Raw genomic sequence first — 14,953 nt, forward strand, 5'->3', positions numbered from 1 at the left:
AGCCAATAAAATCATAAAGGCAAGAGCTTATATGTGACTTCACAAAACACCGCTGTGTTCGTAGAAGTGGGATTTTTAATCTTTAGATGATTTCTAGAGACTCTAAACTCAATTTTTGACATGATTATCTCCAAACCTTCCAAAGCTTGATGAGACTCAATATTACTGCCAGGTGTGGGGATAAGAAAAAAGGATAACAATTTCATTCTTTTTTGAATAATGGCAACTGAGAATTACTACTTTGACAAAGATCTTTCATTTTTTAGTGGCATACTATTGTGCAATATTATTTTCACCAAAGATACACAGTAAATATGCCACAATGAGCTTAGACTTGATGAGGAAAAATGATCTGAACAGACATAAGAAGAAGAAACGATTCTTAGAAGAGATATTAGTTATGACAGATATCAGCAGCAGGTCAGAAAAGAGGAACAGAGTTATTATTTTTGCTCTATTTGGTAAGATCTGTTACAAAGACTTCGTGTCAGTCAAGTGTTTGTCCTGCTTGTTGTACAATACAACATCTAAAGGACCCTGCCTTTCATCTTCCTGAGTTGAGTGACAGCTTCCATTAAAAAAAATACCCCAGTCTCCTTCCTTACATCTGAAAAGACAAATACGAAATTGGCCCAAATATAGGACAGCCTTGAGTATGACAAAACTCTGTGTGGGTAATTCAATGAGCTCACTGTCATTATTTTCCTTAGCAACTGTTTCTCTTGCTTTGAAAATGGTACTAATTAGCATAGTCTGTGGTTTCTGGTTTTCAGCTGTCAAACACAATTAGCCAAATTGATTCACTCAGGCCATTCTTGAACAGTAGGCACAAAGAAGGAGGAGGGTCAAAGGTCAGCACACCAGGAGGGTAGAACAAATAAATATCCTATGTGATCCTATTATGTAGAGTAATCACTTCTGTAAATGTTCATATAAATGCGATGATGGAGGAAAAAGTGGAGGAGAATATTAAAGCGGAAAAAAGTCATCCCACACTGACGTCAAGCAGCAGAATGGGTCAAACCTGTGACCTGGCTATATTTATACATGCACTCACTAAAATATTTAACATTTTCAGGTGTATCCAGGAGATGGAGGAGCATGAATTTTAATTACATATGAATAATGTAGTCACAATCTGTTTCTCTTTATAGCACACACTTAATGCACAATCCCTATTTTTTCAACTCATTAGGTGGCAACACATATTACAATCACCGCAGGCTGACAGTAATCACCAAGAGCAAGAGCTGTTCATTAAAAAGAAAGCAACTGTTAATACCTGCTAGTATTTCACGTTTGTATTAAAACTGAACCTGTGATAGAAAACCTCTGATCTCAATCAGTTATCATCTATTTAAGTAACTGAGCTTTTAGAGCAAGTCCACATAAGCTGCAATGAGAGAAAGAACAAAAAGGACTTTAGCAGGTGTGAAGATAAGGGGACAAGGATAACCTTCACAATTCCATTTTGATGCTTTTCATTGAAAAAAAAAAGCCTTTTTGTGGACTCTTCATACCTTCTGAAGAGTGAACTACATTAAGTCATGTTGAAGTTTTATGTGACAACATAATGCAGAGTTGCCTGGGTTGAGGTCGGGTACTAAAGGTTCGATCTGCCTGGTAATTCAACAGATCTAATCTTTCCTGAGGATAAACTTCATTCATTCATTCATTCATTCATTCTCACAAAGAGTGAAAAAGCTTACTTCCCTATTGCTGTTATTGTATACTTTTCTGCTGTTACAAATGTTTGCCTTGATTTGCCCTCGATGTTTTCCAATTCTAAAAACTTATGACTTGTTTATGTGCACCAAATCCTGTTATCATGTGGCCTAGAAACTTCAAAGGTTTGATTTATCTGGTCATTTTAACATTAGTGGGTTTTTTACCCCTTTGAAATTTCTTCATCACAACTATCAGGAATTTATCAGACTATCATTTACTATTCCATTTACTCATTTTTGTTTTTTAATTAACAAAAATAAAAACTTTTTGCTATTCAAATTGAAATTGAAGCCAAAATATGAGTGGGGTATAAACTAGCATTTAAGTCTTTTTTCATTCTTTTCATATGCAGATGCTTTTTTTCTAATTTTATCTCATTTCAGAAATAACAGTCATAAATGTTCATAGCTCTTTGAGGAATACGAAGTCTGCAGACCGCTGACATGACAAAAGCTTTACTATCATCTTTGGGCTTCAAATCAGCAGGTTTCAGCTGATCTTTGTTACTGGGGATTTCTTCCTTCAATCTTCTTTTCAGCTAGAAAAAAAAGGCTCAACAGGCTTTAAATCTGGTGACTGGCTTGGCTGTCACTGATAAAGCTTTGGCTGCACAGGCAATGTGCTTAATGTCACTGTATTTTTGGAAGGCCTGTTAAATGAGACAGGGGAATTGCTTCATGCATAGACAAACTAAATGTTTGTGTATACTTCTGAAATGATTCTATTATAGCAGAGATGGACAATTAATTTTCCCAAGGGTCCACAGGAGAAACTGGGACTGTCGTGGAGGACTTCACCAACAAGCTTATAAAGAGATCAAATTAATACTAAGCAGAACTGAGTTCAGCTTGTTAAAACGAATTGCCCATCCCTGTTTTACTGTCACACAGAACATGCCCATAACATTTTATTAGTTCCTTCATATTTGATGAGGTTTGAATCACATGTATTCTTCAGTCTTTCTTTCACTTTCACTTTGAGAAATTTTGGTTTCATTAGTTCATTAAACATTTGCTCCAAACATGCATAATTCCAGTCTAGCCTTGGTATATAAGAGGTATGAATCTCTGTTATTCCACTACAGTAAGTTTTCTTTGAACTGCAGATTGTGATGCTATCCACTCTCAAACTGTTGGTGATATCAGTGATGGTTAAGGGTTGTTGTTGTTGTTGTTTTTTTACAGCTCTCCGGATTTTTCTGTTATCAGCTGCAGTTTTTCTCCATAGAAGGACCTGCCCTGTGCTCACTTGTTTTGTTTTTTTTCTATAAAATTTTCCACAATGCTGTGCTAAATAGATCAATTTCCTCTGCTATCATTCCCAGTGACTGTTATTCCTCCTTATCAAAGAGGTGTCTTTTTTTGTCCTAGTCAGTTTTCCAGGTCTTTATGTCTAAGCCCTATAGAGCCACTAAATGCATTTTCAACTGAAGAAAAGCCTGAGAAAAAAAAGACTGGATAGCCACTACACTTCTGTGCACTACATACAAAAGAAAATGCAAAAAAGGAAACATCTGACAATCATTACTGGCATAACTTAACTAACTTAACTAACTAATAACTAACTGCTGTACAACTGAAAGTGGAGCAATGAATGCACTTTTTTTCTGTGAAACAGTAAAGTACACAAACGAATTATCATAGTTGCTGTTTTTATCCAAATATTTCAGTTAAAATATAACAGAAGCATAATATTTTTCTTAACATACTTTTAGAGTATGTATTTCCCTACCACCCTCCTTTCGTGGTATTTTATATTGTGAAACTGGGTTACTGGCTATTTGTGATGATGCATTATTTACTGTAACAGGCTAAGCGCACACTAATTATTTCCATTATTTAATTTCTCCACAATTGAGGCTTTTGAAAAAGAATGATGTAAGTAGTGCAGTACCGACAAGAACAATAACATGTATGCAGTCCTGTTATGAATGGAAATGAGTAAAAACAGCAACCACTGATGTTAACCTACCATTGCATCATATTTGCTTAAGTAAACTCTAAATACTTTAAACACTGATTAGGTGAGAAATAAAAAAGACAACACAGGGATATTTATCTGCTCTAGCTGGTGTGAATGTCCTCAAAAATGTGAACTGGGATACACCAGTCTGAAATGGGTTTGTATATTTTTTCCTGTACAATCCAGGTGTTTGGTACAGAAGGGAGAAGAGGACAGGTTACAGAAAGGCAACATAGCTGTGACTCACAGAGCAAATAAGAGAATGTAAACACTCAGTGACTCGTTTAATTAATCTATAAACTCATCTTAATTAAATTATGTGTATGGTTTCTTTATATAATACTATGTGATGACGCACATGCCGACCATATTACGTTATGGTTGGCTTACAACAACGTGATGTGTGACAAATACAAGGTAAAAACCAAGACTCTTTAACCCTACACTAAAAGGGATGGTGGTCTGTAGTGAGGTGGGGACATTTTGCTGGGACGGTTTGGGTTTGAAGTTTTGTTGATGTTAGAAACCTTTCTTTAACACTAGCAAAACATTTTGGAGGAATAATGTTCCATCCATCCAGCAGAGTTTCAGAGACTTTCAGAATCAGTGCCAATGTGTGTTCGGGCTATTCTTGCAGCAGGTTGTGGTCAAACAATAAGTGCTGATACTCTATCAAGACTTTACCTTGGTTTCTAGTTCATTTTAAAATGAACAAGACAATTCCTAAGCCATAATGCTTTTGTGAAACCACTACAAACCTTAAAGTCCACCTTTATGTCAGATAATCTTTTTTGTTTTACTATTAGGAAAAGAGGGGAAAATGTTGTTTACCACAACATTTACAGCTCTCCTTTCTTCATGGTCTGATCACCACCTATGAGATTCGCATTCACACACGTACACACACATACACTTCTCTCTCTCTCTCTCTATGAGCTGTTGCTATAGAGACCCTAATAAAATTGTTAAACCCACTGAGATGTTTTTCCTTGCTCTGGTTTGAGTGACAAGAGCTACTGACAGAACACACATACCACTGGCCGCTGAGCAAGGCACTAAAGCTAGTGTCATGTTTTTTTCATCATAATAAACAATTACAAAAGAAGAATGCACAACTGTAGAGTAGCTGATGGTGCACAACAACTGTCAACCACAGTGGAAAGATTCATATCTGCAGAAAAGGCTACCATGGTGATTTACTATAATAGGCTTCATTTTATTTCTGTGGGAATGGGTGGGATCAATGTGGTTTTGCCAAAGAATGAACAAGGAAGAAAGAGGCTCTGCATTCTAGTTTACAATTACCTATGCTCATGCCTGTGTCTGGTACTGACAACTACATGCAAGTGCAATACTGTCCACGAGGGATGAGATTTCATGGCATAATAGTTTAATTTAAACTCTAATTAATTTGAATTCATGTGTAATTATAAGTCGACTGAAAACAAAATTAAATGAAAGTAATCTAAAACTTAACTAAAGATCCCATGGCCTGGTGGGGATTGAATCAGGATTTTTAGAAAGGGACAAACATAAAGGAAAAGTGCTGACAGGCAAAGTGAGAAAATGCACGTAAAATTTAACATAACAGCAGTATGTTCTCTATGACCACAGTCATAGAGCACAAACGGCACCCCTTTATAACCTCTGATCATTATCATTATACTGGTGCTTTCTTTACATGAAACATGCTTATAATGTATGGTCCTAATTGCATGCACTCTTAAAAATGAGAAGATTATGTAAGAGACCCACTCAAGTCAGCATGAGAGAAGGCAATCTGCGAGACACAAGTGTTCATCAATTTATTCGTTGTGAGTAGTGGAGGCTGACAAGCAGATGGTTTATCAATTCCAGTAGAGTGGGCTGATCAATAGACACCAGACATGAGGACTGAAACTGGAACGTTATGTTTCAGTCTGATCAGTTGAGGCACCAGATGAACCAAATGTGTTGTTCAAAAGCTTGCCAGGCATCAGAGGTTAAGATCAAATTAACCTGCCTGCCACGTAGCAGTGCAGCTTCTGGGAATACATTAAGAGATTTCTGGCTCCTTAATCATATGTGCAGACATTATTAAGACAAACCAAACCCACTGTAAGCCAGTGAGCCAGATTTGACTTTTTAAAACCACTGATGTATGATTCTTGTGTACAAAAAAAAAAGTGTTTACAGGGGAGCTGACTGTATTCTGAAAGTGATGTTTTAATAAACAAACTTACTTTGACTTCTTCTTGTAGTTTTCCAAATCGAACTGTGCCACTGAGAATCCTGCTGATGAATCTCTGCTTTTCCTGCTGAAGAGATGATGCCTAGGGAGGCAGACAGGGAAGATGGCGGGTTACTGAGCTAAAAAAGGAACACAGAGGGAGGGTTAAACGCACAATTGGATAAAGGAAGTGAGGGATTATGGGAGAATTGGATAAAGGAAATGAATGAAAGACGTCAAATTGTTGCCAATTTACAGAAATCCTGTGCAGCCAAATGGGTGAGGCACAAAAGCTGTCTAACTTCAGGACAGTATAACCAATCTGCAGACTTGTACTAGGTTGGATAAGGATAGATAAGAAAATACTCACTCGTTACCTACTAAGTAACTGTGTGAATCAAGATTTCATAAAAAGTCAAAGTCAGCTAAGGCGCCCCCATGCCAGTCATTCTCAGATTATAACTGTTTGGTCATGACTCTTTAGAACTCCAAAAACACAAAAAGTAACCATGAGTCTTCTTTAACTCTGCAATAATCATAGTGCTTTATAGGCAACTATGTATTAATTAAAAAAAAAAGCATTTAAAAACATTTCTACTGCTTACATAACATACATAATCACAATGCTTAAAAAAACAGATAATATATACCCAGTTATATAATGCCAGAGGTGGAAAATCAGACAGTTCGGTTCCTGTACGCCTTACATACTTTTTTGGTCTGATTTATACAATTGCTTTGACTGAAAAAACCTTTACGTTATCTTCTCTGTGCTTGTACCTTGTCTGAATAATGAAAGTATACAACAGAGATATACACAGAGATATGCATACATGTGAGGATCATTTTAACAATAGAAGACTGGAAAACTGCTGCCTGTCTGTGGGGTCACAATTTTGGGTAAAAAATATGGAAACATGGATCCATTCTGTCTTGTATCAAAAACAAGGTGCCAGTGGTGGAGGTGCTATAATGGTATGGGGGATATTTTCTTGGCACACTTTGGGTTCCTCAGTACATCACTGGGCATAATTTAAATTCCGCACCCTGCCCGAGTATCTGACCATGTTCATCATCTCTCATCACCACACTGTACCCATCTTCTCATGACTGCATCCAGCAGAATAATGCATCATGTCACAAAGTTCCAATAATCTCAAACTGTTTTTTTAACATGACACTGAATTGAATGCACACTTTTGTCACCTATCCTCAGGGGCACCTCCAAAAATTTTTCATAGGGGTGGCTATATGGGGGCCACTAAAATATTGGGCTGGCACTCCAAAAACAGAATTTCCAGTTTTATTACACTGTTATCAAATACAGGCTACTTGAAAAATATGGCAAAAAAGAGAGAAAGAATAGTATTATATGGCTAGTTAATTTTCTGCTATTAAATTTGCTAACTCTGAAAATAGGTGCATATGAAAACCAAATAAGGTTTTGGAATCCTTAATAATTCAGTTTTAATTGATTGACTGATTGTCTGGAAGTCCTAACCATCAATTTAATGATTCTCAGCAGAGCTGAGGAGAAGCAGCTTAAGATTCTTTCTCCCAGAATGGAGTTAATTTTAAGAGCAAACTTGTTCAGGAAATACAAATAAGCATTAGACAATGTCAGAGTGTGAGTGGTTGCCTGTCTATGTTGTCCCTGAGATGTACCAGTGATCTATCCAGGGACTGGCCCCAGGTTTTCTGCAACCTTATTACATTATTACCAACATACGACAGTCTTCCCAGGGAGGGCCACTGGGGGGGCAGCAAATTTTGAGGGGTAGCCAGTCTGATTTGCATCTGCCAGCAGTTTTTGGGTGCCTATTAGTTTTTCTGTGACTATTTTTAAAATCCAAAATCCTACCTGCCTCCAGACCTGTTGCAACCCTTATGAAATACCTTTACACCTTAACTACTGAATTTTGTTGTCATTTTGGATCAATTGTCTGTAAACAGCAACCTAAGTTGGCATTACTACAAACAGCTTAATTAGTAAGTGAATGAATTGATACTTAATACTCAGTATATTTAGACCTTTTTTTTTATCAAAGGAAAGTTTCAAGACCCTCATGTTTGTGCATCTATTCAGTGTCACATGTGGTACAAAATCTTTTTACAGTAGCATCAGTAGTACCATGTGTAATAGTCGGTCTCTCTCCTGGGAAATGTGTTCTGCCACAGAAATGACAGCTCCCAGGTAGTGCCGTGTCTTTTCCTCCTTCAACACACACTCTTCCTTTTGTTGCTTCAACATACTCATTCTTCTTTCAGCCTTCCTAATTGATGGAAAGATAGGCGAGTGAGGAAGGGAATTGATTAAAGAGTATTAAAAGAGGACCAAAAACACAGAAAAGAGAGAAAGAGAGAAAGAGAAAGTATGGAGGCACGAAAATGGAGTGCAAAAGGGAGGTTTGGTGAAAACATGGTAAAGAAAAAGGAGCAGGGGTTAAGAAAAGGGAAAGCAGCAGATGGAAGGGTTGAATAAGAAGAAGGACAATAGGTTAGCTGGATGATACTTGAGATCATGCCATCTGCACAAGGTGGGGGGAAATGTTGGTTATTAAACACCTTTTGACAGACTTCACACTTCATATTGAAAGAGTTCACATTAATCTCAGCACAAATCTACTGGGAAACGAAGGCTCCAGACCAGAACATATTTAAGTCCAGCAGCAATCCCTTGCAGTCCCTACAGTTGGAAAATAACCTAATCTACAGTAAACTGTCTAGTGCTTTCTTTTTTTTTTTAAGGTACATACTTCAGCTTATGTCAAGAAAATAAGATCACAGAAAAGCACTACAGCTTTTTATAATTTTCTTTTCTGTACATTTCAGAGTTTTTTTAATGAGATAAGTGATTAACCCCCTCCCTAAAAAAAGTGATGCAAGACCTTATCTATCTCTCTGCTGGCTTTTCCTACAAGCTGGGAAGAAAGCACCAAATTGAATTTCACATCTAGTTAAGCTTAAGCAACTAAACAGATGACACTTCATTCTGGGTGGATAGGTTCAAGTTGGGCAAAACTGTGGTAATACTGTAATTATACTAGGTCTCAAAACATTAGACTAGAATAGAATCAATCACCAGCTGCAATGTTGGACAGAAATCTAGAAAAGAAAAAAAGAATAAAGTAATTATATGAAACTAGAAAGTTCTCCTGTCTCCCATCAGACGAGCTTGTTGGCACTGATCCTCACATAGGATATGAACCACATTTTCCCACATGAAAGTCATGTGCATAACACTTACTAAGTGGACTTCTTCCATATTACTTTATATAGGTTGGATTTTTTTATTTAAAAAAAACCTTAACACAGAGCTCAGTGGATGTGCAGGAGTCTAGCACATTATCAGACTGCTTAAATTTCAAGTTATCATGAGTGGGTTTTTTTTTAAATGATACCAAAAGCAAGCTGTCCCAATTATAAACAATAAATAGTTTACATTGATTTTACTCTTGCTACACATCCATGTACCAGTTTTTATGGCAGTTTATTTCTCAACATATGTCACGGACCCGGACCCAGTCCACACTGCCCAGGGTCCGTGGGCAGTGTGGACTACTGTTATAATTATTGCTGTAATTTTGTGATGTGTGTGTTGTCTGCACTGCTGCTGTTCTTGTGATTCCCCGTCCTGGTATGTATAGGCAAGTGGGTGTGTCTGAGTGTGGCTGAGTACTGGGTTTCAGGTAGGCCTGGTGGGCGTGTCCTATCTAGAGGACAGCCACACCTGAAGCAGATGATGACTCACACACCTGCAGCTAATGAAGCGTCGTTGGGGAGCTTCTTAAGACGGTGGCTGAGCGCTTCTCGGCGTGGGATCGTTGCGTGAGACTCCACGTTAGTGTTATTAGTACCAAGTCCAGTGAGTGCATGCCCGCGGTAGTCGAGTGTCCTGACAAGTTGCTTCTTTGTTATTTTTCTCCAGGAAGGAGCAGGGAAGACAAGAGCAGCGAGCACGGGGTGCGGGGACACACAGGAGCGGAAGAGCACGGAGCATGAACTTGTGGGTGAAGACACGACACGGAAGTCAAGGGGAAAACACGGGGTTTATTCTGTGAACTATTTACACCACTGTAAATAAACGCACTGCCTTCATCACAAAGTCCTGCATCTTGGGTCCTCATTCCCCTCATCCCCACGGCTTGCCCTGGCAAACCGTGACAACATATCCAGATGCTGCATATTTTTTGCACAAAAGCATTTTAATATATTGAAAATGGAATTGGTTCCACATGCTGTTATAGTAATCATAAAATGATTTTGTTTTAATGGCTCAAGCAATTCTGAAAACCTTCCAAGAACTGTGTCTCACTGCTGTGTACCAGGTTTCATGTATGTGATAACAGCAAACAAAGAACATATTTACTACCTGTTGGCTTGCCTGGAGAGCTCCAGCTCAGCCTCCATTGCCCTTGTTTTTGCAGTTAGCTGGGCTTTGTCCAGAGCTAGAATCCTGTTCTCCTCCTGGAGGTTAGACACTCTCAGAAGCAGTTTGTCAATTTCACCCTTACTTCTGCTCTCATGCTGCTCCAGTTGTCTGAGAGTGAAGAGAAGAGTTCATAGAATTATGTCACAACACGTGTCACAATCTGCAATTAAAGCTCCAAAATATAGCCTACTGATATTTGTTTTAAATGTAATAGTCCTGTTATTTCATGCTTATACAATTTATTTTTGATTCATTTGTGTAAACATGAGTTGTATTTTAAACCCCAGGGGCTATGACGATACCTGACCACGTACATTTATTCATTAAATCCCATTTGACTTTTCTATTGCACTTAAAACTGCAGTGCTTCAGGTGCTACTCTTGTTGTAGTTCTTGTTTTGCTCTACTTATCTACGCTACAAATCAACTGAAATAATAATAAACAAAGCTTTCTCCACACCCTTACCCAACATAGAGCAAGAATGGTCAATGCTTGTGAATATAAATTGTTCAGTCTACAGTTTCTTGTTTTGTCTTTGAAACAACAGAGCAGCTTTAATACTTAAGTATTCAGTTTTGTTTAATAACGTGAGATTAGAAGGGTACCTTCTCAGTTTTCCAGCAATGCTGCAGTGTTCGTCCCAGGTGACTGCATCCTTTAGGCGGGCCTGCAGAACTTGAAGCTCCTTCTTATTTTTCTGCACCTCCCTCTTGCTTTCTTCCAGGTCCCCTTCCAAACGCTGGTTTTCCGCTTCTAATAACATCAGTTTCTTAGACACTTTTGCCACTAAAGAAACAAGAAAGAGATAAGAAAAAAAGAGAGTATTAAACAGAAGAAAATGAATAAAAAGGAAAGCAAAAAACCGAAATAGGGAAGCGAGCCCAGTAAATGTACATTAGGCTAAATGTTTATGGTGCCTTTAGTGCTCAAAATGTATTTTCATGTTTTTTCCTTGTATGTCACTTGAGTCTTTTTGAGTAATCTTTTCTGAATTTAACATGTTTACAAAAAAGGCCGTGAAATTGCGAGTGTATACGTTTTTAAGTTGCATATTCTTGAGCTGGGGCTCACCTGAAATGGAAAATGAAGATTTGTTAACGTTGTGAAAGACTTTTAAACAATGATCTTTCCCTATGTTTAACAATGGGTCTTTGTGTTTCTTTGTTGGCTAGATCACGGGGCCAACAGAAATGAAAGCATGTATTATGAAACCAAAAATAATATGGAAAAAACCTAAAGTTTCACCCAGTAGGTGAAAACAACTCAAAATGAAGTTTAATGGTATCCTATTTATACAAATGTGTTGATCATCAACACGTATGATTACTACTCAATAAATCACATCCATATTAGACTGAGACACATGACGAGATATATATTCTTGGGGCGGGGCTCATCCTGGCAACGATTTGTAACATTGTTAATGTTGTGAAAGGCTCTTTTAAACAAGCTTTTGCTTTTTTTTTTAGCTTTTCCTATGTCTAACAATGCATCTTTATGTTGGCTAGGTCAAAGAGCCAACAAAAATGAAAGTTTGCATTATATAACTGAGTCCAAAAAGAAACATCTACTGGGTTAACGTTCAAATCTACGACCTTCAAAGGGACACGGCCAACACCAAAAGTAGACATTTAGACTTTTTCTGTATATTCTGTATTATATTCTGTATTTCCTCATTTATCCCTATCAAAAAGGGCCTAACAAAAAAACAGCCGTAATTCTGAAATGCATGCATCATTTTAAAGATTTTAGTGTGAGACTTGTTTCTCTTGTAAATGCTTGTGGAAGAATTTATTTAATCTTTTTACTTTTTTTTGTCTTTCAGTGTTTCAGAAAATACCTTCAGTGTTATGTCTGCTGTGAGTGGCCTTGGCCTCAGCATGCTGAGCCTCGAGTTGATTGATGAGAACCTGGTTCTCCTGCAAAACCAGAACGGCCTGTTGTTGAATTTGATAACTGCAGAGAGAAAGAAAGCAGGAGAGTGAGAGATTATGTCAATGCTAAATCAGCACATCACAAAAATTGCTAATTTAACAAACAGTAATTATCAGACACAAAAATACTATAAATAGTTTTGCTACATGCTACATTAACCTTTACAGAGATTAAGCTATCTTTCAAAGAAAAAAATCTTACATAAATTCTGTAATCCTTTTAAGATAAAATATACTTTTCTACTCCTGCAAGTTAGTCTTTCTAAGAAGAAACATATTAACAACTTGTATATTAAATTCTTGCAATTGATGAGTCTACGGAATACAAATAAATGAGTTAATATGATTGCCTACAAGTGTTGGCCTTTGAATGAATTGGACATCTAGTATCATGAAGTATTTATACTTTTCACAAGAGCACTTGAAATAAAGACTAAGTCTATACGTATACAAATGTACTGAGCATCAACATGTATGCCTAGTACTTAAATAATCCCTTATATATTAGATTGAGATACATGAAGAGGTTAACAACTCTAAAATCCCTGATAGTTTACATAAAGCCAGTGCAATTATCTAACTTCTCAGAGTTAGTTTCAGTCGGTGTCAGCAGCATTATATGCTAGAATGATTATGAAAGACAGAATACCAGCAGCAGGGGTGTACCAAAGGAAACAAAGGTTTAGCTTCTTTCATTTTCTTAATTGCATCTATCATGTTTAGCAATGAATAAAGAAAAAAGACATTTAATTTTCATTACAAGATCAGATGAATGAATGATGACGGCAAATCAAGTTCATACAGTGTTGAAATAACCCACATACACAAAGCGGTGCATTTTTTCTTACCAGTCTTTCTGATTGACCGCTCCAGTCTTGGTAATTTCATCATGGAGTTTCTCATTTTCTTTAATGACTTCCTCTAATTGAACATGCAACTTTTTCATGTTTTCCTGCAGCAGACAAATACACAAAGACCAATGATTTCAAGGCCATAAAGAAAAACACAAAATAAATGCATCTTCTGCTCTACTACCACCTCTAAGCCAAGGCTTAAAGGTCCCCCTAGGGAGATACCATCCTTCACTGAGTCTTTGCCTGAGCACACCAGCTGTCCTGTTAGTGTTATACCCACTAAGTCTGGTCTCACCTCCCCCTGTGAAAATGTTCCAAGTCCTTTTATGCTGGAACTGGATCGCCTCAGGACACAGAAACCTGCTCAATCGCAACCTCATGCAGCATGTTAAACAGAATGTTTTTTACTTTTTACTTGCAAAAATAAGGTTTTATTACAATATTTACATTTTTACAACATGTGTATTAACATACAGCCACTGCTCTCTCTTAAATGATGGCATTCATTTATTCAAAACTGTATGTATAAACATTTGTAAGTATCATAAATGCAGAAGAGACTACACACTGTGTTGTTAATCAGAATCAGAAATACTTTCTTAATCCCGAAGGAAGGATGTATTATATAGCTACCTTTAAAAGACCCAAATATTTATTAAAAAGACAATAATTACCATTAGAACAAAATATGATTTTGTTTTGACTGTTGTTGTTTGCATGACTAAATGTTTACCTCATCTAATAAGATCCTGGGAGCACCTTGACTAATGCATTCTATCTACTGAGTTTACTGCAGGTTTTCAACCCATGAACCACATAAATACAAGTTGGCACATCAAATAGTACTTAACAACCCCCACCTCTGAAATAACCTCACCAATTCTCCAAAAAGAAAATATGAAAGATGATTCATTAAAACTCTCACAAATTTAGATGAAACACTTTACCTCAGTGGTTTGCAGAATGGCATCTTTCTCATTCATCCTGTCTTCATAAGCCAGCAGCAGAGGAGATAAATACTTCATGTCAACCTACATAAAACGGACAAAGAGAAATAGTTTAAACTAGACACAACATGAGTGCCATGAATCTTTTGCCTTGCTAGAGATTACGCCACACAGGAAAAGTTTGTTTTCAATCAAACAGTGACAGTGGATTGATAATACCTGGTGCAAATGGGCTTTATGATCTTGTTAGGGTGGACAGATACTGGACAATGTGGCATTCAGATATACTCATTTAAGAGAAAATGCCCAGTCTCTTACCTGTGCAAATTTTAGTAAGCTTTGGGTGTGATTAACCATGCTACCAGACCAACTGTCAGTGGACTGAAAATCTGCGATTTCACATTTTTCTTCAGTTTCATGGGATACTGAAAAAATCAACCATAGTAATCGATTGACCAGTCAATTAATTTTACGAAATGACTTGCCTATTAGATTAGCCAGCGACACTATATGTATTGATTAGTGACATCAGATTATTAACTTGCTAAAAGGTCAGCCTACAGTCAAGCCATAAATGTACTGTACTGTTATATATTCATACTTACCAGCCATGGAGGAGGAGACCCCGTGTTTGGTAAGCCACTGACTTTGGAGTGCTAGATGAATAAGGAGTGACATAGAAAGAAAGAAAATGAAGTTGGGCTTTTATCCCATCACTACAGTTTAGTCCTTCACATAGATAAGTTGAATATATCAAAATGGGCCAATAGAGTGTTGGAATCTAGTGTAGCATCAATAACTACACAAGATCTGCAAGAATGTATCTCACAGCCTGACTAAGAGCTAAGCTGCTCCAATAGAGGGATGGAACACCATTCTTCCAAAG

General features: G+C 37.3%; 1 protein-coding gene across 3 annotated transcripts in view; it reads right to left on the reverse strand.

The window, feature by feature from the left end:
* cep89 (centrosomal protein 89) overlaps window positions 1-14,953 on the reverse strand; it is a 53,972-nt gene that overhangs the window by 30,895 nt on the left and 8,124 nt on the right. For 2 of the 3 annotated variants that reach the window (XM_063468772.1, XM_063468684.1), the window contains 8 exons: window positions 14,673-14,723; window positions 14,068-14,151; window positions 13,115-13,218; window positions 12,173-12,288; window positions 10,938-11,118; window positions 10,272-10,439; window positions 8,031-8,172; window positions 5,913-6,002 (listed from right to left, as the gene is read on the reverse strand). In XM_063468772.1, coding sequence (XP_063324842.1) covers window positions 5,913-6,002; window positions 8,031-8,172; window positions 10,272-10,439; window positions 10,938-11,118; window positions 12,173-12,288; window positions 13,115-13,218; window positions 14,068-14,151; window positions 14,673-14,723 — 936 coding nt within the window. Of the gene's footprint in view, window positions 1-5,912; window positions 6,040-8,030; window positions 8,173-10,271; window positions 10,440-10,937; window positions 11,119-12,172; window positions 12,289-13,114; window positions 13,219-14,067; window positions 14,152-14,672; window positions 14,724-14,953 lie in introns of all 3 variants that reach the window. The other variant, XM_063468748.1, reaches the window with a different exon arrangement.

Source organism: Pelmatolapia mariae, linkage group LG1, assembly GCF_036321145.2.
Source record: "Pelmatolapia mariae isolate MD_Pm_ZW linkage group LG1, Pm_UMD_F_2, whole genome shotgun sequence".
NCBI classification, from domain to species: Eukaryota; Metazoa; Chordata; class Actinopteri; order Cichliformes; family Cichlidae; genus Pelmatolapia; species Pelmatolapia mariae.